At 45.5% G+C, this 24,007-nt stretch overlaps 1 protein-coding gene across 1 annotated transcript in view; it reads left to right on the forward strand.

Annotated features, from left to right (window-relative positions):
- The window catches only part of PIGG (phosphatidylinositol glycan anchor biosynthesis class G (EMM blood group)), a 139,384-nt gene that overhangs the window by 40,681 nt on the left and 74,696 nt on the right, over positions 1 to 24,007 (forward strand). The window contains exon 8 of the mRNA XM_064176707.1: positions 6,121 to 6,402. Within this exon, the coding sequence (XP_064032777.1) occupies positions 6,121 to 6,402 (282 nt within the window). The remainder of the gene's footprint in view (positions 1 to 6,120; positions 6,403 to 24,007) is intronic.

Raw genomic sequence — 24,007 nt, forward strand, 5'->3', positions numbered from 1 at the left:
AGGAGGTGGTGGAATCACTGTCCCTGGAGGTGTTCAAGCAAAGCCTGGATGAGGCACTTAGTGCCATGGTCTGGTTGGCTGGATAGGGCTGGGTGCTAGGTTGGACTGGCTGATCTTGGAGGTCTCTTCCAACCTGGTTGATTCTATGATTCTGTGATTCTATAAGGCAAGGCTTGGTAAGGTGAGGCATGGCAAGTTGTTTACTGGTCTACTTTTATCCATTGTCTGAGTCATAATTGCTCCAACAGGCAACTGAGATTAACCGTTCAGAATGGCACTTTGCCAGAACTAACCATATTAGGGTAAAGCCATGGGCTTGCTTTACCCAAGTTTGGGAAAACATAGGCCTTGCACTGGCCAAGTGTATGTACCTGGCTTACCACAGGATCTAAACAGGAGCAAAACAAGCCTGAACAAGCCCTGTTCCCTAGAACTTCAGTGGCTCCAGGTTCTTTGTTCTCTTTCCCTTGTCTTTACCCACTCCGAGAGGGGAAGGGGGAGATGATGTGGGGGACTATGCCTGGACTTAAAAGTGGGCCTGTTTTTGGCCTGCTACCACACCTGCTGGCCACACTCTTCTTAATGCACTCCAAGATGCTGCTGGCCTTCTTGGCCACAAGAGCAGTTGCTGGCTCACAGTTAACCTCTTGTCCACCACTGACTCCCAGGTTCTTCTCCACAAAGCTGCTTTCCAGCAATTCAACCCCTAGCCTATGGTGCATGGGGTTTTCCTCCACAGGGGCAGGAATTCACTGTTGCCCAGTTTGAACTTCGTGGTGTTCCCCTCTCCAGCCTGTACAGGTCTTGATGAATGGCAGCACATCCTTCTGCTGTGTCAGCCACTCCTCTCACTTCTGCATCATCAGCAAGCTCGCAGGGAGTGCACTATATCCCTTCTTCCCTTCTTCTATGTCTCTGATTAAGATATTGAACAAGATTCCCTCATGGGTGCATCCCATCAAGCCTGTGCATTTGTGGAAGTGCAGCTGGTCTAGATGATCTCTAATTCAGTTCCCTGTGACCAAAGGAGAGTCTTCATTTCTCTCATGCTTCCAAGGGCTGGAGTTCCTGAGACCTGGATTTAGTAGTAATAACTGAAGCAAAGAAGGCATTCAGTAACTCCCAACTTCTATCTTCCATCACCAGGACACCCACCTCATTCAGCAGTGGATCCACATTTAGTCTGGCCTTACTTTTCCTGCTGAAGTACTTGAAAAGCCCTTCTTGGTGTTCTTCACATTCTTTGCCAAGTTTAATTTCAAGTGGTCCTTAGTCTTCCTTGTTGCATCCTTGCATACACTGGCAGTGTTCCTGTATCCCTCCCAATTGGTCAGTCCATTTTCTCACATTCCCTTAACTTCCTTCTTCTATTTGAGCTTTCCTGGAAGCTCAGTTCTTATCCATGCAGGTCTCCCATCTCCTTTCCTTGATTTCTTACTCTTAGGGATGCCCCAGTCTTCAGCATGGAGGAAGTGGTACTTGAATATTAAGATGGTTAAGCTCTGACTGCCTCCTATATCTTCTAGAGTCCTAACCCATGGGATTCCTCCAAGAAGATTTTTGAAGAGGCTGAGGTTACTTTACTGATGTCCAGAGCTGTGATTAATCACAAAAAGGATTAAGTTGAGCATCTTCCTTGTGGGGAGAGCCTGAGGGAGCTGGGGCTTTGTAGGTTGGAGATGAGATAACTAAGGGGTGACCTCATTCATGTTTATAAATGTGTAAAGGATAAGTGACAGGAGGCTGGAGCCAGCCTCTTTTTGGTGATGCTCAATGACAGGACAAGGGGCAATGGGTGGAAACTGAGGCATAGGAGGTTCCATGTGAACCTGAGGAAGATTTTTTTCCATGTGAGGGTGACAGAGCACTGGAACAGGCTGCCCAGGGAGGTTGTGGAGTCTGCCTCTCTGGAGATATTCAAGAACCATGTGGATGTGTTTCAGTGTGATCTGCTCTAGGTGATCCTGCTCTGGCAGGGGAGCTGGACCAGATGATCCCACCTGGAGTACTGTATCCAGTTCTGAAGCCCCTATTATAAGAAGGATGTGCTGGAGCATGTCCAAAGAAGGGCCACTGGGTTGAGGAAAGAGGAAAAATTAGAGAGGCAAAAGCCCACTTGGAGCTCAGGCTGGCCACGGCTGCCAAGGAAAATAAAAAGTGTTTCTTTAAAAATACAAATGGCAAGAGAAGGGCCAAGGACAACCTCTAGTCCTTATTAGATAGAGAGGGGAACATAGTAACAAAGGGTGAGGAAAAGGCAGAGGTGCTTAACACCTTCTTTGCCTCAATTTTCACTAGTGGGACAGGTTGTCTGCAGGACAGCTGGATTCCTGAAGTGGTGGATGGAGTCAGGGACCAGTACAGTCCCCCTCTAATCCATGAGGAAGCAGTAAGGGACCTGCTGCGTCATTTGGATCCTCACAAGTCCATGGGACCGGATGGGATCCACCCTAGGGTGCTGAGAGAGCTGGCAGCTGAGCTGGCCAATTCACTCTCCATCATTTATCAGCAGTCCTGGCTCATTGGAGAGGTCCCTGAAGACTGGAAGCTGCCAATGTGATACCCATTCACAAGAAGGGTCGTAAGGAGGAGCCAGAAAACTACAGACCTATGAGCCTGACCTCAGTGCTAGGCAAGGTCATGGAACAGGTCATCTTGAGTGCCATCACAAAGCACCTACAGGATGGCCAAGGGATCAGGCCCAGACAGCATGGGTTTAGGAAGGGCAGGTCCTGCCTCACCAACCTGATCTCCTTTTATGATCAGGTTCCCTGCATGGTGAATGTGGGGCAGGCTGTGGATGTAGTCTACTTGGACTTCAGCAAAGCCTTTGACACTGTCTGCCACAGGAAGCTCCTGGCCAAGCTGGCAGCTCATGGCTTGGACAGATTCACTCTGTGCTGGATCAAGAACTGGCTGGATGGCAGAGCTCAGAGAGTGGTGGTGAATGGTGCCACATCCAGTTGGCAGCTGTCACTAGTGTTGTGCCCCAGGGATCAGTACTGGGCCCAGTCCTGTTCAATATCTTTATTGATGATCTGGATGAGGGGATTGAGTCCTGCATCAGTAAGTTTGCAGATGACCCCAAGCTAGGAGCAGGTGTTGATCTGTTGGAAGGTAGGAGAGCCCTGCAGAGGGACCTGGACAGGCTGGATGGGTGGGCAGAGGCCAATGGGATGAGATTGAACAAGGCCAAGTGCAGGGTTCTGCACTTTGGCCACAACGACCCCAAGAAGCGCTATAGGCTGGGGACAGAGTGGCTGAGAGCAGCCAGGCAGAAAGGGACCTGGGGGTACTGGTAGAGAGTAGCTGAAGATGAGGCAGCAGTGTGCCCAGGTGGCCAAGAGAGCCAATGGCATCCTGGCCTGCATCAGGAGCAGTGTGGCCAGTAGGACAAGGGAGGTTATTCTTGCCCTGTACTCTGCACTGGTCAGGCCACACCTTGAGTACTGTGTCCAGTTCTGGGCCCCTCAATTCAAGAGAGATGTTGAGGTGCTGGAATGAGTCCAGAGAAGGGCAACAAAGCTGGTGAGGGGCCTGGAACACAAACCCTATGAGGAGAGGCTGAGGGAGCTGGGGGTGTGCAGCCTGGAGAAGAGGAGGCTCAGGGGTGATCTTATTACTGTCTACAACTACCTGAAGGGGCATTGTAGCCAGGTGAGGTTGGCCTCTTCTCCCAGGCAACCAGCAATAGAACAAGGGGACACAGTCTCAAGTTGTGCCAGGGTAGGTATAGGCTGGATATTAGGAAGAAGTTCTTCACAGAGAGAGTGATTGGCATTGGAATGGGCTGCCCAGGGAGGTGGTGGAGGCACCGTCCCTGGGGGTCTTCAAGAAAAGACTGGATGAGGCACTTAGTGCCATGGTCTAGTTGACTGGTTAGGGCTGGGTGCTAGGTTGGACTGGATGATCTTGGAGGTCTCTTCCAACCTGGGTGATTCTATGATTCTATGATTCTCTTGAACTAGGAAGCCCAAATATGATTCTATGATTCTACTTCCAGAACATGAGTTCATAACAGTGCATTCACTCAAAACAGTTAAGTTTGGGTCTGTATTTAATCACACTTTGAGAATTTTCCTATCATGAGTAGTGCTGGTTTTGTTTTAAGTGTTGTGTTAAAAGGTTAATCGTAGAATCATAGAAGCAACCAGGTTGGAAAAGACCTCCAAGATCATCCAGTCCAACCTATCCCCCAGCCCTATCCAGTCAACCAGACCATGGCACTAAGTGCCTCATCCAGGCTTCTCTTGAACACCTCCAGGGACGGTGCCTCCACCACCTCCCTGGGCAGCCCATTCCAATGCCAATCACTCTCTCTGGGAAGAACTTCCTCCTAATATCCAGCCTATACTTTCCCCGGCACAACTTGAGAAACCTAAGCCAGTGTGATACTTGTGAAACTGCTTTTTTGACCATGTAAACTGAAGTAGAGTGCAAAGATGAAAGACTACTACTGCAGTGCATTGGGTTTTTTTGGTCTACTTTAGTATACCTTTACTGTACTCTGGGAAAAAAAATTAGGCAGAGGTCTTCACAAGTGACAGTGAAAGACTGCAGGTTGGCCATGGTCTGATACAGTTGTTTTTATCTTGATTTGGTTTAATCTTGCCCTTGCACTACCTACTTGAACTCATTCTGGTCTTAGCTACATATATCCCCCTTGCAAAGTGTTTTAGCATGTGGCTGCATTTTCATTTTACTTGTAAAGGTTTGTACGTGGGTGGCAGAAATTATTCATGGTATCATTCATCTCTGCTGCTATACTTAATCTGAGAGGAAATTCCTGTGTGCAGGTTAGGGGAAAAAAAAGTAAACCAAATAAATCAAGTCTAGATGAAAAGAGGTACAAAAAATGAGTATGAGGAGAATCCATAAGCTTGCAATGCAGCTCGCACTTGTGTGATACTGTGAGAACTTTCCCTCATCTGTGAAGCTGTTTGACTCAGCAGGATCTCTGTGTGTGTGTATCTCACATATTGTGAGACAAATTGCATTTGGCAGAGTGTGTGTGTAACTTCAGGCACTTCCAGGGACAAACAGTGGGTCAAATTAGTTCACTTAGGAACTATTTTGATACTGGGGATGTTAAAGGTCTTACAGATAATGAGTACTGAATATGTGGTCAGTTACCAGAGGTGAGAAGATGTTTGGTAATTTATTAAACCCTGGTAACTTCTTTGTCCAAGTTCTCAATAAATGAAAACACAGTCTTTGATTCTCCCATATGTATCACAGAAGGACACAACCATAGAGGTTGGAAGGGACCTCCAGAGATCATCCAGTCCGAGACAGCATCACTCAGGGTAGTTCACACAGGAATGCATCCAGGCAAGGTTTGAAAGGCTCCAGGGAAGGAGACTCCACAACCTCTCTGGGCAGCCTGCTCCAGGGCTCTGTCACCCTCACTCTAAAGAAGTTTCTCCTCATGTTGGGATGAAATCTTCTGCATTCCAGTTTGTAGCTGTTGCTCCTTGTGTTGTTGCTGTGGACCACCAAAAAGAGGTCGACTCCATCCACTCGACCCCCACCCCTCAGAGATTTGTACACATTGATCAGATCTCTCAGCCTTCTCGAGACTAAACAGCCCCAGGGCTCTCAGACTCTCTCCATAGGGGAATTGCTTAAGTCTCCTAGTCTTCCACATGGCTCTCTGCTGGTCTCTTTTCAGCAGGTGCCTGAAGTTCTTCACAGAAGGAGTCATTTGCCATTGGAATGGGCTGCACAGGGAGGTGGTGGAGTCACCATCCCTGGAGGTGTTGAAGCAAAGCCTGGATGAAGCACTTAGTGCCATGGTCTAGTTGATTGGATAGCACTGGGTGCTAGGTTGGTCTGGATGATCTTGGAGGTCTCTTTGAACCTGGTTGATTCTATGATTCTATGATTCTCTTGAACTAGGAAGCCCAAATATGGTAATATTTTACTAGAAACAAAGTCCAGCATAGTTCTTCACAGTTTTGGTTATTTTTTTCAGTTTTTTTTTGTTTTATTTATTTAGTATTATGAAGTACATATACTAGCAGAGTGACATGAATGGCAACAATATGACTTTTTGTTCGAATTTTTGTATGTTTTAGCTAGCACTAATTCTTCAAGTAATAATTCTCTGTGTTTTTCTAGGTTCTGCTGCTGCTTTTGCTCAGTGTGCCGAAAGCCCTGAGCAGCCGGGCAGAATTTGAGGTGCCCCTCTCTCCTCCACTCTTCTCTCTGCTGTTCTACTTGATGTGTCTGATGCTGTGTGCAGTTCACGTCATTGTGTGCACATCAGCAGAAAGTTTATGCTATTTCTGCACTATGTCCTGGTTAACAGCAGTTGGAGTGATGATGCTGATTTCTGCGCTCATGTGTGGCATTTTATCTGCTGTTGTGAAGCTCTGTGAGAATTCCAGACTTCCACTGAAGGTGAGTGTTGAATTGGCCTCTTTTCTAGACTGTGTGAGAGAGGTAGAGACACCAGGCTTACACCAGCGTGATGCATAATGGTCAATCCATTTACTGGAGCTAAGTGTGATACTTATAGAGTGGAGTTCGGTACAGGGGAGTGTACTTTTGGTAGGCTTACATAGGCAGAAATGGGCTGTCCACACGCACAGAGGCAGACCTGACCAACCACCCCCCTTAATCCCCCTTTGCAGCAGCTTAGCCACAACACTGCTTGTTCCCAGGGCTGAGCAGCCAGCCCTCATAGCACAGCTCAGCTACAGACAGCAGCCTCTCTGCCAGCCTCCCAAGGCCACTTTTCTGCAGCTCTGCTTCCTTATCAGAATGACCTAAGTCTGTTCAGTTACTCTGCCTACTCTCCTTATTTTCTTAGACTATTCAGTTCTGCTCAAACCCCAACAGGTGGGAGCAAGAGGTAGTTGTGGTTCAAAATTCCTTTTACTCTTTATGGTATACTCTCAGATAAAGTTTTATAAAACCTTCCTATGTGTGCATTTAAATTGTGACTTGTAATTTAGAATTGTTACTAAATTGTGGTGTGTTTGCTGTGACCTGATAATAATTGCTGCCATGAAGATCACAAAGTGCTTATTTTCACACTGCTCTCTGAAATGTTCTAATTAGTGTAGATTTTATGAAATTAGGAACCAGGTATATACTATGTGTAAGTTTCATGATGTTACACAATGGTGTTTCACCACTGCAATTAAAGCAGGCTGTAGGTTCTTTTGCAACAGTATGCGCTGATGATGATCTCTCCTCTCCACAAACACCACATACATTAATACTCTGTTGTGATTTATTAATTAATTTATGAACCAGGCATTTATATTAATACACAGAGAAAAATTAATATTTGATGAAAAAAAAAAAAAGTTAAATCTTGCCAGAAAACTTGTTTGTGAGGTTCAAATGCGTGGTTGTGGGGATTTACGCAGAGAGAACAAGCAATGTAGAACCACAAAGAAAAACTAGCAAAATAAAACAGTTTAAACTGGTGAGACACCCTCGTGGTCAGTATACTGCTTGCCCTCTAAAGGGTGTTGAGAGGCTCCTTTCTGCTGAATCACAAAATCACAGAATGCCAGGGGCTGGAAGGAAACTCAGAAGTTCAGAGTGGGTTGCCTTCTGTAAAGTACTCACTGAGTTTTATTGTTGCACTAAATAGAATTCAGGTAATTCCCAGGAAATAGAATTTGTAATGTCTTACTTCTCTTTCACTGTGAAACTTTGTATGCCAAGAGCTGGCAGTCACACCATGAAGTCAGCTTCTAGCTGTCTTTGCAGGTGCTTGTCAGTCATATCCTTCAAAGGTCTCTGAAATGCAGAAATATGAGTGCTTGTTCTCCACCATCTGGGTGGTGAGAACATGGAAGGGATTGCCCAGGGAGGTGGTGGAAACCATGTCCCTGGAAGTGTTTGAGGCCAGGCTGGATGAGGCTCCAGACAGCCTGATGTAGTATGAGGTGCCCCTGCCCATGGCAGGGGGATTGGAACTAGGTGGTCCTTGTGGTCCCTTCCCACCCTGACTGATTCTATGATTCTTATAGTGCTTTTTTCACTGACGCAACCTCAGTACGGTAGAGTCTGCTGTCAGTCTGGGTTTCTTGGAATCAGTTTTGGACTTTTAGTACCTTTTTTTTTGTGTGATCTTTTAAGCATGTGACAGCATGTGGCAAGGAGATTGCTTTGATGATATGATGGCATATTCCTTCAAGTTAAAAAGCAGACTTTCTAACTTAAACATCTATGAAGTGCTGTACCTCAGAAAATTCACTACTGCTATAGGAGTAACGTTGAAGTACTTTGTAAGACTGTGCTAGTTTGAAGCTAGCTAGAATGTTTTGGTGAGAAGAATTTGATTACAGGCTGTGAAAAGGAAACAATGGTGATGGCTGCTTCACTCATAGGCTTGCTGAGATGTATAAGAACACAAACACAAATACAGATAACAGAGCTACTCTCTGTCTGGGCTTTGGGCTGAACTTCTCTCTCTAACCTAACCTGCTGTCTCTGTGACTAATCTATCATCTGCCTAATCCCCCTGGCCCACCCTCAAAACTACCTTAAACATAAGGCAAGATCTTGGGTAAGGTAGAGGGGTGGGAGGAAGGAGGAAGGGTGGTTGAGAGCCCTTCCTGGGGACTCAGGTTTCAGGGAGGGCTGTTGTGTTTCTGTATTACCGTTTAACTTCTGTATTTCTGTATATAGCTGTATAGATTGTAAATATCTGCTTGTGTATTGTGCTAGGCTGTAAATATAAGCTTCATGCAATTTCCAGAGCCAGCTGAGTCTAGTCTGGGTGATTTTCCAAAGTGGGGGGTAGGGGGAGGGTGGGTAACACCCAAGCCATCACAAAGACCCAGGAAGAATGCTTTCCTACTAGGGCCAAAACTTGGAGGATGCTTCTCCTCCTTGTCTATTACTAAATTTATCACAGGCTGTTGCTTTTTAAGTTTGGCTTGAGTCTTAGGGTTTCATTCCCATCTGCTCTTGGCACATTTCTGTCATTGCTGGTGAGAGACAACTGCTGGTGTGAACAACTTCCTGCAGGTGGTTTATATGCTGCTAATACAGCTGTTCTGTCATTGATCACACAGCGGTTGCAAAATGTCTCCTGGCACTCAAAACGAGTGAAAAGGCTTTTCTTATGAAAGAAATTAATAGCTGGCTCCCTGACAGAGGCAAAGAAATCCTCAAGGAACTCATAAAAAAAAGCACACATATAATCCATGATGTTCCACTGTTAGGATTGATCTTTCTGAGGAACTTCAGAGGAGGAAGTGCCATTTCCGTAGCCATAATCTGTTCACTATTTCTGATGATTCCACCTGGTCAGCTATGCCTAGGGAGCATTCATAGAATCATAGAATCAACCAGGTTGGAAAAGACCTCCAAGATCATCCAGTCCAGCCTACTACCCAGCCATATCCAGTCATCTAGACCATGGCAGTAAGTGCCTCATCCAGGCTTTTCCTGAGCACCTCCAGGGACAGTGCCTCCACCACCTCCCTGGGCAGCCCATTCCAATGCCAATCACTCTCTCTGTGAAGAACTTCCTCCTACCATCCAGCCTATACTTCCCTTGGCACAACTTGAGACTGTGTCCCCTTGCTCTATTGCTGGTTGCCTTCATATGAGTGTATGTGAGAAGACTTTATCTGTCCTAAAGATAGAAACCCTTCTATTCCCTTCTATCTTCTATTTCAGTTATCTTCCTCCTTCATCTCTGCTTTGTGTGTACATTTACCTTTGAGAGCAAACTGAACAAATCCAGACAGACTGTGATTGCAAATTGTATCCAGGCTACTGTGTCCAGTTTCATATCTTGGCATCCAGCAGTCCACATTCTGCATATGATAGACCACTGCAGCTGGAGCTTTCTTCCTGGTTGATGCTAGGGCTTTAAATCAAATCCCCTGCTGCTTGAAGAAGTATATTTCAGCAGTAGCCAATTCTGAGACTATCTGGAATTCAATAAGTGACTAAAAAACTCCTTTAATTCACTGATGAAATCTGATGTCACTGGCAATTACACTTCTATCATTTTAGGACAGGAATCAATTCATGTCTCTTGGAAATAAAGATGCTTATTTTCACATTGCCTTTCGAAGTATCTCCACTTGGCTGCAATGAAACAGTTGTCAGTTCAGGTATTTCTGTTTGAACTAGAAAGGCAGGGGAGTATGTGAAACTGTTTTGTGCATGCTTCCTGGAAGTTTACCTAGCTGGGATCTCACGACACAGCAGCAGCAGCAGATCAGATCATCTGCTGTGTGTTGGTAATGTCCTGGAAGTCCTGTGTACCCCTAAATTCCTCTCTCTCCGTGGCTTGAATGGGAGGGGGAAAGCCACCTGGTTCTCCCCCCTCGGCTGCCCCGCAGGCGTGAAGGGGGTGAGCAAAGGGGTCCTGCCCACATGAGGAGTGCCCCATGCAGTGCCCACGCTGGGATCTGGCTGGGATTGGCTGTGCACTTTTGCGCCTAAGGTGTGGTAACTCTGCCCTTTGTCTAGCGAGGGTATAAATTGGGGGGCTTCCCGTCTTTGGGGGTTCCCACCTTGGATTTCGTCCATGCCTGGACGTTGGTGTCTACCTGAGACTCCCCCCACCCTCGCTCGCCTAAGGTGAATACAGAAAGCTTCAAAGGATTGCTTCCACGTTGACACCTTTGTAAGAGCTGAATACCTCTTAACGACTCTCCGACAGCTTCTGCAGGAGAACGAGAGAGACAAACCTCGCCAGGAAGTCAGCCTGATCCTGAGTTATTTTGGCTCAACTTTATTAGTAAGAAACCCACTATTAATTAATAGCTAAAGCCTTTTCCAACTTCTGACTTCCAAAATAGTCAGATTATTGATGGTATCCCTGTAGATGATTCTCATGTCACTGAATCTGCTAATTAACTAAATTAATCTTTGTATATATAGTTTTGGGGGTAGGTTTTTGGGAAAATAAAATAACTATTTTTGTATAAAATTCCCGACTCGGCCACACATTAATTCCTGCCTCCACAACAGGTAATGCGCGAATGAGTGAGTTTTCAGCAGTGTTTTGCAGAAGGGTTTGTGTGCTTGTTTTCACCAAGGTTGGGGCAGGTACAAAATAAAAAGTATTGGATTCTCTACCCCAGGTCTGTCTGTGATCCTGTTCTTCCCTGAGACATACCGGAAAATGTGGGAAGCTGAAGCATGTCATATGAAGCGTAGGCAATGGTAGTTCTGGTTGAGGCCGGTGAGGCTTTGTATCTGGACCTGTAGAAATCCATTTTAGTCATCCTGTTTTCAGTTCTATTCCATGAGTGCCTGGGTTGCTGGATGTGCATCTCATCAGTCAAATAGGCTTTCCTGTCACTGTTCAAGTTTCAAGGCAAGCTTAAAGTATTTCCTAGGTTTAGCTGCTGAAGCACCCCAATTTCAGACATGTAGAAAAGCAGCAACCTGACTTCGATTTACATTTTCACCAGTGTCAAGGCTCTTCCATAGTGCTATAGTGGGGTTTTTTTTGCAGGTGGCTGCTTATACTGAGATAGAGCCTGAAGCATGTGAAAGGAGCAGTGGGGTATATCTGGTGTTGCTTACAGTGTGGATATGAGAGGTTATTTACTGGTATCCAGGGCACAAATTCACGTTCATGCCCCACCTTCCATCCTCTTTTCCAATAGAATTCCCAGACTTTGGGGGGTCTAATGTTATAGAGGGGTTTGAGTCTGAGTTTGGAGTGAGATATGAAGCTGATGTAGAAGTTATTGAATAATTTATTAATATATACAAAGAGAACTTTCCCCCAAACTTATGTACAGCTAACCTACGCAAATCCTTTGTATGTGGTTGGTGAAACTATTTTACAGAATGTCTATTTACAGCCAAATTAAGCAACTTGGTAGAGGTTTTAGAAATGTTCTGGTCAAAGTCTTGTGGCATAAAGTGCTGCTGGTAAAGTTAACGAAATTCCTTAGCAACTTGAATCAAGAGAGTTCAAATGCTCACTAGTTGGAAGTCTCAGTGTCTGTGGTCCCAAAATAGATATAACAAAAGCCAAGTGGTTGACTTCATGTGGAGCTGATAGTTCAATTCTGTCATAAATAACAGGCATAAACTTGTGTTCATGCAAAATAAGGCTTTAGTAGAGTTGCAGGAATCAAGCAGTGCACAGGCCTGGGTGTGCAGGGAGGCTCTGCTCTACCCTAACACACACCCTTTGCCTTCAATTTTCTCTTTTTATACCCTATTCTATTAGATATTCATTACTAATTCTAAGAAAAGGTTGGGTTTTCCTTATCAGTTTTAGGAATGGGAGTTGTCTCTTCCACGCATGTCTCTTTTTATCCAGTGGTCCCTCTGGTGGTCTTCAGTGATGAGGTAAGGGGTCTTCCTCAAGTGTTCTTTCCATGAACTCCAAACCAGTAGTGTCCTTTGTATGACTCTTCCTCGGTTTGCTCATGTGCAAAGGCTGTCTGTTCCACCTGCCTTCCTCCTCCACCAACCTTTCTAGTTTCTAATTATTTACTGCTGTTATCTTAAGCCAAGTGTATACTCTTGTGATGGTTGTGCAAGGAGGAGTGCAGGTCCATTCAAAACCCCCCTTCCTCCCTGTCTGTGGCCTCTTGCCACGAATTGATTGGATCAAACATGTATTTCTCACAATTCGAATCGGGGCACGCCGTCTGAGAAGGTTCCATGGGCACGACGGGGCTGATGTGGTGGGCTGGAGCGGTGGCCAGCCGGGAACGCCTCGTTCCATCATCCACTGAGTCGGTGTGAAGTGTCTTGGAACAAAGGGTCACGTAAATCAGACAAAGGTAGTGGCCCCAGGCAGCAGGCAAGGAGAGGTGAGCGGAGAGAGTGGCATGAGCACCTTGTTTACCTGGATTGCCCTATTTATCCGATGTGCGCTGAGATTGATGGTCCTTTGGCCATGGTATCGTCCAATAGGCTTCTGGCAACCAGCCAAAACACACCAAATTAGGAAGGGTCCACAGGTCTAGTAACCCCAGATATGGGGATAGCATGGGCCCTACACTTGGTGGGCCATACACTTAGCACGTGGGCTTATACAACCACTTACACAACTGTGTTACACAACCTGGACCCTGGGCAGGCCAGACTTTGTGGCACCAGGCCTATTGTGCCCTTTTTGTCCGTTTAATGTGTTTCCCTCTGGTTTGGGCAGAAAAGCATGTCCAGGCCAGGCAAGGCATATGTAAGGCTATTTGGGCATATGTGGCCCTCCACTACAGCTATGTATGCTGTGTCTTGATTTCCATCTACCTTCTGTGTGAGTTAGGAGTATTGCTTACGTTAAAACATCACAGTGTCACAATATCACCAAGGTTGGAAGAGACCTCACAGATCATCAAGTCCAACCCTTTACCACAGAGCTCAAGGCTAGACCATGGCACCAAGTGCCACGTCCAATCCTGCCTTGAACAGCTCCAGGGACGGCGACTCCACCACCTCCCCGGGCAGCCCATTCCAGTGTCCAATGACTCTCTCAGTGAAGAACTTTCTCCTCACCTCCAGCCTAAATTTCCCCTGGTGTAGCTTGAGGCTGTGTCCTCTTGTTCTGGTGCTGGCCACCTGAGAGAAGAGAGCAACCTCCTCCTGGCCACAACCACCCCTCAGGTAGTTGTAGACAGCAATAAGGTCACCCCTGAGCCTCCTCTTCTCCAGGCTAACCAATCCCAGCTCCCTCAGCCTCTCCTCGTAGGGCTGTGCTCAAGGCCTCTCCCCAGCCTCGTCGCCCTTCTCTGGACACACTCAAGCATCTCAATGTCCCTCCTAGACTGGGGGGCCCAGAACTGAACATTGTACTCAAGGTGTGGCCTAGCCACTGCAGAGAACAGGGGCAGAATGACCTCCCTGCTCCTGCTGACCACACCATTCCTGATGCAGGCCAGGATGCCACTGGCTCTCTTGGCCACCTGGGCACACTGCTGGCTCATGTTCAGGCGCGTATCAATCAGCACCCCTAGATCCCTTTCTGTTTGGCTGCACTTCAGCCACTGCGACCCCAGCCTGTATCTCTGCATGGGATTGTTGTGGCCAAAGTGCAGCACACAACATCTCTGAATCCAGCTGCCTGTGACCTGTGCAAATCTGCCCATATGCTCCACTTCAGAAAGAGCTCTGAAGCCCTGTCCTGATGGCAGGAGCAGAGTCCTGATCTTGCCAATTAGAAAACTAAAAGCCTTTTCTAAGCTGATGTTGTATGATAAAATGTAGGTATTTTAAAAGTAATTAAGATAAGCTCTCCTGTTAATGACTTCAGAGCTCTTTTTTCTTCAAATTGTTTCCGTTCACATTTAAAGATTTCTCTGAAGTGCTTCTCATTTGTAATGCCATTTTTTTTATCCCCCTACTGTGGCTAAATATAGAAACTGATTATAAAGTTCATGAATTTTCTGAAGAACAGTGCAGGCAGTGTTAGCATCTGCTTCCTGGCTGTTATTGTAAGTTTAGATTACTATGTTTCTAGCAGCACCAGTCCCTTCTTTTAATGACACTTAGCAGGCTTTAAATAATTCTTCAGCCCTTTATAAATTCTAGAAAATCATGAAAAAGTTCAACTTCTTGTTCATAGCTTCACTATAATGGCTTGGTAAGTGGAATAAGCAAAGTATTTGCTACTACTCATAGAATTATAGAATCATAGAATTATAGAATCAACCAGGTTGGAAGAGACCTCCAAGATCATCCAGTCCAACCTAGCACCCAGTCCTAGCCAGTCAACTAGACCATGGCACTAAGTGCCTCATCCAGGCTTTTCCTGAACACCTCCAGGGATGGTGCCTCCACCACCTCCCTGGGCAGCCCATTCCAATGCCAATCATTCTCTCTGTGAAGAACTTCCTCCTAACATCCAGCCTGTACCTTCCCCTGCACAACTTGAGACTGTGTCCCCTTGTTCTATCGCTGGTTGCCTGGGAGAAGAGGCCAACTCCCACCTGGTTACAATGTCCCTTCAGGTAGTTGTAGACAGCAATGAGGTCACCCCTGAGCCTCCTCCAGCTCCCTCAGCCTCTCCTCATAGGGTTTGTGTTCCAGGTAAAGATCAAAACTAATAGATTTTTTTAAAGTAAAAACCAAAAGCTAAAGCTGATCAGATGCAGCTTTCCAGGTTTTTTTTAGTATGCAGAACGATGTGGGTTTTCTTAATTACATGGACAAAATGTCCTTCTGTTAGTTTTAAAACAGCTTCTTCTAACTCTGTGTGAATGTTGAAACCTTTTTCTGCAATTGCACCTCAAAATTATTTAGAATATTTTGACTTGGGGGGGGGGAGGGGGGAAATAAGGAGAGTGAATGATGCCTTTTCTCAATACTGTTCAAAATGATCCCAAACTGCTTTGAAAATACTGGAGTGCCTGTGGTCTGTTAATACTCTGTCAGAGGAAAGTTATCATCTTTTGGACTCAAAACTGGATGCAGGGAGCTCCAAGATCAGGAGGAAACAGAATGATAGGTATGATGTGATGACCAGTGGTGTGCCTCAGGGATCAGTACTCAGCACGGTTCTATTCAGTGTTCTTTATCACAGAATCACAGAACTTTAGAGGTTGGAAGGGACCTCCATTGAGTCCAACCCCCTTGCCAAGGCAGGGTCCCCTAGGGTAGTTGGCACAGAAATGCATCCAGACGGGTTTTGAACATCTTCAGAGAAGGAGACTCCACAACCTCTCTGGGAAGCCTGTTCCAGAGCTCTGTCACTATCCTGTAAAGAAGTTTCTCACCTCATGTTGAGGTGAAACCTTCTCAGTTCCAGTTTGTAGATGTTTCTTATTGGTGTATTGGTGATGATCGCTGAAAAGAGATTCTCCCTTGCTCTATTTATGCCTTTTTCTAGGCAGAATGTCCACTTGCCATTTATACTGGATGCAAAAACTCAGCCAGCTGCCAGCCTGATTCCCACCATGAGCTTCCACATGAGTGGGGAAAGGTGCCTTTTGCTGTTCCCCCTTCAAGCCTGCAGGGTGGAGGAAAGCAGTTTCTTGTGCCTTCTTCTCCTCTCCATCCAGACCCACTGAGATGGGGAGGTGGGGAGAAGAAAGGAATTTGGAGTGCTCTACAACAGTGACAGCTGAACATGAGCCAGCAGTGTGCCCAGTTGGCATGGAAGGCAAATAGCATCTTGACCTTGTATCAGGAATAGTGTGTCCAGCAGGACTGGGGATGTAATTCTGCCCTGTGCTGGCACTGATGAGGCCTTACCTCAAACACTGTGTGCAGCTCTGGGCCACTCACTATAAGAAGGATATTGAGGTGCTGGAGCAGGTCCAGAGGAGAGCAACAAGACTGGGGAGGGGGCTGGAGGGAAAGTCTGATGAGGAGAGGCTAAGAGAGCTGGGGTTGCTCAGCCTGGAGAAGAGGAGACTTAGAGGGGACCTTATCACTCTCTGCAACTACCTTAAGCTGTTGTCAGGTGGGGCTCAGGCTCTGCTCCAAGGCAGTTGGTGACAGGACAAGAGGGCATGGCCTAAAGCTGTGCCGGGAGAGATGTAGGTTGGAGATTGGAAGCACTTCCTGGTGAGAAAGGTGTTTAGGCACTGGAATGGACTGCCCAAGGAGGTGGTTGAGTCAATGTCCCTGAAGGTGTTTAAGAAAAGATTGGATGTGGTACTTGGTGGCATGGTTAAGCTAATGTGGTGGTGTTAAATTATAGGCTGGACTTGATGATCTCAGAGGTCTTTTACAGCCTCAGTGATTCTGTGATTCTATTTAATTTTTTTTTTGGTGATGATGAGTATGAAAGATGAACTGTTTCTCATCTGAAAGGTGATTGTAAAATTCCTGAGCCATTAAGTAGGGATGGTTAATTTTGGTGATCAAGGTCTTTACTCTCAAACATGCAGAAGCCATATAACTGGAATTGGACCCAGAAGATAAGCTACAGGAGGTTGTGGTGGAGGTGCTACAGGCCCGAAAATAGAGTCTCTCTAAGCCTCTACATGCCTGGACATATTTTCCTGCCAGGACCCATGATAGTAAACAGGTTGTGTAACACACACACCCCCAGTCCATGTATCCCTGGGGTCCACCCAGGTGATCCCCATATTTGGGAGGGTCCAGGCAAACAGCCTCTGCCTATTAAGGTAAAGTTTGGCTTACTGCCAACCTGATTGGTCACTTTAGATGGCCAAAAGGGCCATGAATCTTGTCCCACAGTCTATAAAGAGAGATGCAAAGGTGCATCACATGTTCAGACTTAGCTGTTCAGAGTGTTCAGAGTCAGCTGCTCAGAGTATTCAGACTCAGCTGCTCAGACTCAGCTCTGGTCAGATCTGTTCAGATTCAGCTCTCTGACCGTGCGTGCAGCGCAGCTCAGCTCTTTGATCCACATAGCAGCATCCTGCTGCTCTGACCTGCTTGCAAAAGCCCAGACATGGAGTCTGGCCCTCATTTGTGTGCTCACTGAGGCTCAGACCTCTTGCATTGATCTCAAGGCACAGTTAACCTGTCTGCAAACCTTTAGAAGCAGAGCATATTCAAGCCTGCACCTGATACATATATGGGGAGCTGAAAGCCTCCTAAGCCTAGAGCCAGCTGTGCATGCTGGCCACCTATCTTGCATTTATCTACGGAGCACAGGCTCCCAGCATTAGCCTGGTAAGAAGGGCCAGGTCGACAGACCTTCTAGATTGTCTGCAAACCCAGAAACACAGCCTGCTAGCTGTGAAAGGACCATGCCAGAAGCTGCACGGACAACATTCTTCTCCTGTTCCTGGAATCCTGACAGCTGATCATCCCTGGACATGCAGCATCCAGAAAACCAGCAGCATTGAGGCAGAGACCACCTCACACCAGGAGAACAAAAGGTTAGAGAAAACCTGTTTACCCCAGAGACTGGGAAGACTTATCATGTCCTCACAAGCTGGGAAGATTCCAGCCCTACAGAGATCCGGACACTGGGCACAGGCTGTGACACAACCCCGGGAGGGTGATTAGTAATTAAGGGCAACACATCTAAGTAAGCTTTGATTCCTTTGTAATATAAGTTGCCTCTGCCTTAGAGCAGACACAGTTTTCAGCCCACCCTGCTGGGCAGTCAGCATAGTCCCAAGGCGGCACTAAGCCTGAGGGAAATCTCTCTCTGTCTATAGTTGATAATTTGGTAGTTAGTAATCAGATCCCTGTGTTGGAGAAATTCTTGTTAGCAGAGCACACAAGAATTGATAAACAATGAGCAACCCATGCTGGGAATGTCCTTGAATCCATCTTGGGAGTTTAGATAGCAGGCACAGGGCAGCTTCCCCCCACATGCAGCTGCAGGGGGTGGAGTGCAGCTGCAGGTGGGCAGAGTTTAGCCAGCCCCAGAGGCTGACCCTCAGATTGTTATGGTATGCTGACCTATTGATGCCTTACAAGTAACTCTGGACCCTCTGACTGTAAACCAATCTTGGTGGAGCCCGCCTCTTGCTAGAAGTGCATATAAGTCACTGTATCACAGGAATAAAGTGGATTTGACCATCTAACCATATTGGTGAACAAAGAGTCATCTTCCCACAGCACTCCACCGAACGTGTTTTCCGACATCCCTGTACGTATGTATATCATATCCTAATTGTTTTCATAACCTTGCACTAGAACTAATCAGTGGTTGGGGGTGGCAAGAGTTTGTAAATGTTAATTTTAATAAATACAATTTTTATAAAAAATTAATACCACCTCAAATTGATTTCTCACCTCCCCCTAATAAGGGAGGCATAGAGAAACCCCCTCCATAACAGAGGTTTTATTTCAAACTGAGGCAGTTGAAAGTGACATGTTTACAGATGCATATATTTAAAGGTTTATGTACTGATACTTCTGCAATATATATTCGAAGACGAGGCAAAGAGTTCAGTTTCTGCGTTACTTAATAATGAATGCTGGTACATCAAATGCTAAAGACACCCTGGCTTGGGAGATTATAGGCTTGAATTGAATTTACAAATCCACTTATACACTTTGACATTTATAAATTTTGAATCTAGAAACTCTGTGTTAAGTGTGTTTGCCAAGGTACCAGTGCGAGTCTTTTGGTGCCTGGAGTTCATGCTGAGTTCCTGAGGGTTGGAAGCGTTCAGCAGCTGGAATGATAAATCTGCCAGAGTAGGACTTAACATTTCTGTAAACCAGACTGAAAAGTAAGCAAAATGTAAGTAATATAATCTCAGGCTGTATAAAAAAAAAAATAATCTGTAATGATGGCATTCCCAGTAAGGCACAGTTCATATAGGAAGGATTTAGAAAAGGCTGATGAAGCTGTTCTCAGTATTTCTTCAATCAAGGCTCAGGAGATTATAAAGCACAGGAAAATGTTCATTTTGTGTGGTGCCTAAGTGCTCTGAAACATGGTTTATTAGTAAATGCTAGGGAACTTTAATCTTTTGATGTGAATGTAGAAGTAGAGGGTTTTTTTTTCCTCTTTTCACTGGAGTTACAGGAGTTAAGCAGCCAAGAAATAGGACTTCTGACACTGGGGCATTGCACACTAATGCCATAATTTTCGTGAGGATTTTGTGTGTTCCCTATTGATAATGCATTACTTCTTCAGCTTTCATATCAATGCTGATAGCAGCTAGATACAAGAGAGCAATCTTTACATAGATTATATGTTATGCCTGTTGTCATGGGTTGTGCTGGTTTGAGGCTAATTGGGATATTTCAAGGAGAAAAATTAGATCATTAGTTGTGAAAAGAAAATTATGATGTCTGTATCATTCATTGATTTGTGAGAGGAATATAAAGTCAAAACGAACAACCTTGCTCAGTGTGTGTCCAGTCTTGTCTGGTTTGTGTTTTGCTGAATCTAATTGTTCTGGTCTAGGACACTGCTCCCTTTCACTCCTCCTTTGATCCGCTCTAATATCTTTTCTCTGATCTTGGCTAACAACTAAAACATAAGCTTTGCTGGGCTTTTAAGCTGCTGCTTGCTTTTGTTATTGTTTGTCTGTCTGAGATAGAGGGTGAGAAAGAGGGGAGAGTAGCTTTGAGCCCATCTGGGCCGTTTTCCTTTGTGATGGTTTGGGTGTTACCTGCCTCCCCACTCTTATGAAATCACTAAGACTAGACTTAGCTGTCTGGAAATTAAGAAACTAAGTTTTATATTTACAGCTTAGCACAATATACAAGCAGATATTTACAATGTATACAGCTACAGAGAGAAATGTGCCAGTTAAAAGTGATACAGAAACACAACAGCCCTCCCAGAAACCAAAGTCCCCAGGAGAGGCTCCAAACCACCCTTCCACCCTCTTTCCACCCCTCTACCTTATCCCAGACTTTGCCTTCTATTCAAGGTGAGTTTGGAGGATTGGCCAGGGAGAAAAGTACAGGCACAAGCTGCAAAAGAGAGCCACTGCAACTGTGTTATCTGTGTTTTGTGTTCTTGTTTTTATACATCTCAGCAAGCCTGTGAGTGATGTAGACATCACCATTGTTTCCTTTTCCAGCCTATAATCTAATTTCTCTCACTGCAATATTTCAGCTAGCCTCAAACTAGCACAATCCACCCCTGACTATTTCACTCAGAGTTTTGCTGAGCACTGTCTGTATAATCTAAAATAATATTAACAATAATAAATTTTGCAAGTTTAATTCACACTTCATTCCAGCTATCTCAGATGTAAGTGATATAAAAGCACAGAAAACAGCAAACAGTTTGTCTCCTCACAGATGAGGCAAGAAGAGGGACTCCTAGGTGACACTGGGTTTGTGCTCATGTACTGTAGGTTCTCTTGTAGAGTCTTATTTGATGCCACAGAATACCTAGAACAGAAAACTGCTAACAGCTTACATTACACATTCTGAATTTAAACTCTCTCAGCTAAAGTCAGATTTCTTTGTGGAATACACTGGATTTCACCATTCGCCTGCATTACCCAGTAGGTGTGACCAGGACCTTCAGCAGACACCACCCCTCGGACAGGTTTCCCTTCGCCCGAAGGAGAAAATACCCAAACAGTTTTCCCTAACAGATTCTTTTCACATACAACAGGAACTTTATCACCATCTACTGTTTGTACCAAATCTGATTGTGCAGGTCCTGCTCTGTTTACTGAACCTCTACTATTTACCAACCAGGTAGCTTGTGCTAAATGTTTGTCCCAGTTTTTTAGAGTTCCACCCCCCATGGCTTTTAGGGTGGTTTTCAGCAAACCATTGTAGCATTCAATCTTCCCTGAAGCTGGTGCATAGTAGGGTATGTGGTAGATCCACTCAATACCATGCTCTATGGCCCAGTTTTTCACAAGATTGTTCTTGAAATGAGTGCCATTGTCTGACTCGATTCTCTCTGGAGTTCCATATCTCCACATGATTTGTCTCTCCAAGCCAAGAATGGTGTTACGTGCAGTAGCATGTGGAACTGGATAGGTTTCCAACCATCCAGTGCTGGCTTCTACCATCGTCAGCACATACTGCTTGCCAGAACGAGATCGAGGTAAAGTGATGTAGTCAATCTGCCAGGCTTCACCATACTTGTACTTTGACCATCTATCACCATACCATAAGGGCTTGATTCGCTTAGCCTGCTTAATAGCAGCACAAATGTCACAGTCATAGATGACTTGGGTGATAGCGTCCATGGACAAGTCAATTGACCTATCACGAGCCCATCGGTATGTTCCATCTCTGCCTTGATGTCCAGATGAGTCATGGGCCCACCGAGCTAAGAACAGCTCACCTCGGTGTTTCCAATCAAGGTCAATGTCAAGATCAGAGTTGGTATCAACTTGAGCAATCTTAGCAGCTTGGTCTGCCTTCTGGTTGTGTTGATGTTCCTCAGTAGCTCTGCTCTTAGGCATGTGTGCATCTACGTGCCGCACCTTCACTGGAGTTCTCTCCAGCCGTGCATCAATGTCCTGCCATAGATCAGCACACCAAATAGGCTTTCCTTTCCTCTGCCAACCATTCTTCTTCCAGTCCTTTAGCCAACCCCATAGAGCATTGGCTACCATCCATGAGTCAGTGTAGAGGTAAAGGATAGGCCGATTTTCACATTCAGCTTAATTCCCTGCTCAATTGTGTTACACTTCTTAGCTGCCCATGGCAAATCATGTTCCCTTGCATATTCCTCTTTAACTTCCCTAATCCCTTTGAAGGGATCATTGGAATCATGGATGTCATCCTTCTCCTCTTCCTCTAATTTTCCTGGATGTCCTTGGCCTAGAAACACAACTTTCCTAAGAGCACTCATAAACTTCTCAGAGCCATCCTCCTTCTCGGCAGCCAATCTCACAAAGCTCTTCTCATCACTCTATTGTGATTTGAGTATGTTGGCTAAGTCTCTAAAGCTGTATTTCTCCTCTTCTTCCTCTTGTGTACCAGAAGTCCCTTCTCCTAAGTCCTCTCTTGAATTACTCTCTGTCAAATGTTTCGTCTTAGCTCTCATGTTGGCTGGGGCCAGAAAGGTGGTAGAAATACCTTCTAGTGGGTCTCAGTCATTGAGGGTCTGACCTGATGCCTGTGAGTTTGAATCTGGTTTAGGGTTAGAGGCTTGTGCCTGGGGATTTAAACTAGATGATCAAACAGCAGAGACTTGGACAGCTGGACCTGTTCTTTGGCTGTCTGCCATGTTATTGTCAACAACTGGATTTCTGTATTATTTCTAATATGTATATAGTTATAAATACTTGGAAACATATTGTGTATATATGCTTATAAATTGTGCCATGCTTTAAATATAGCTTCATCTTACTTCCAAGACTCTGAGTTAGTCTGGTAAATTCCAAGTATCTTATATAACCCAAAAGGTTATAAAACAGGTGTGTTTATTAAGCACGCTGGTGCATGGGTGATCTCTCCACCGAAGAACATATATACCTTGCAGTTTATTTGTTGTTATTTCATATTTGTGGGAGTTCCAGGGAAAGTTTATGTGTATACAGAATGCTTCCAAGAGGTGTTTTATGTCTGCCTGCCCATGGTCCTTATCTTTAATGCAGGAGAGTGCTACCCTGGTGGTGTTCTCTGGGGTCCTAGGGATGAAAACAAGCAGCCTTCCTTGCACTGCCCTCTTGGTTGCAAAATATGCTGAGCTGCGTAGCTTATCACTGAGCCCAAACTGCTAGGTCGGTTCTGGCCAGTTTCAGGGTCTCTGCAGGTGTCTTTGCTTCCTTATCTTGATGTCTGTGGCTCCCAGGGTCTCCGTAAGAGTTGCTGTTTCCTTATCTCAGTGCTTCCAGGTGGGCAGATATTTCACAGCCTGTCCTTCATTAGTTTTTGGTATGCATATACATAGAGTTATGTGTTTGCAGAAGTATTCCTACTTCTAAACCACATCAGTCCTCCCCTTTTCTTATAGGTTAGTAAATTATTTTACTGTGACAGCTCATCTTCACTAGGTCATGCTCCAAAGTATTTTCATGATTCTACCTTTTCTTGGAGCTGGTGGTTGTTCCAGTCCACATAACCATCTGAAGTGCCCTTTTAGCAATACATAGAGCACTTTAAAGTTACACAAACAAGTTACTATCATTAGCACAAACAGTTGTTTAATTAGATGGTTCTTCTTCTCTACTTGGCCACTTGTCTGTGGTCGATATGGAGAGAAGGGCGACAAAGCTGGTGAGAGGCCTGGAACACAAACCCTATGAGGAGAGGCTGAGGGAGCTGGGGGTGTTTAGCCTGGAGAAGAGGAGGCTCGGGGTGACCTCATTGCTGTCTACAACTACCTGAAGGGAGGTTGTAGCCAGGTGGGGGGTGTCCTCTTCTCCCAGGCAACCAGCAACAGAACAAGGGGACACAGTCTCAAGTTGTGCCAGGGAAAGTGTAGGCTGGATGTTAGGAGGAAGTTGTTGGCAGAGAGACTGATTGGCATTGGAATGGGCTGCCCAGGGAGGTGGTGGAGGCACCGTCCCTGGAGGTGTTCAAGAAGAGACTGGCTGAGGCATTTAGTGCCATGGACTAGTTGACTGAATAGGGCTGGGTGCTAGCTTGGGCTGGCTGATCTTGGAGGTCTCTTCCAACCTGGTTGATTCTATGATTCTATGATTCTATGCAGCTGCCAATCTATTCCCAAGTGATGAGTAACTTGTTGCGTTGCTTTTGAGATAAAGTATGATCCCCTATCTGAAAATGTACTGTG

Source organism: Pogoniulus pusillus, chromosome Z, assembly GCF_015220805.1.
Source record: "Pogoniulus pusillus isolate bPogPus1 chromosome Z, bPogPus1.pri, whole genome shotgun sequence".
Lineage (NCBI taxonomy): Eukaryota > Metazoa > Chordata > Aves > Piciformes > Lybiidae > Pogoniulus > Pogoniulus pusillus.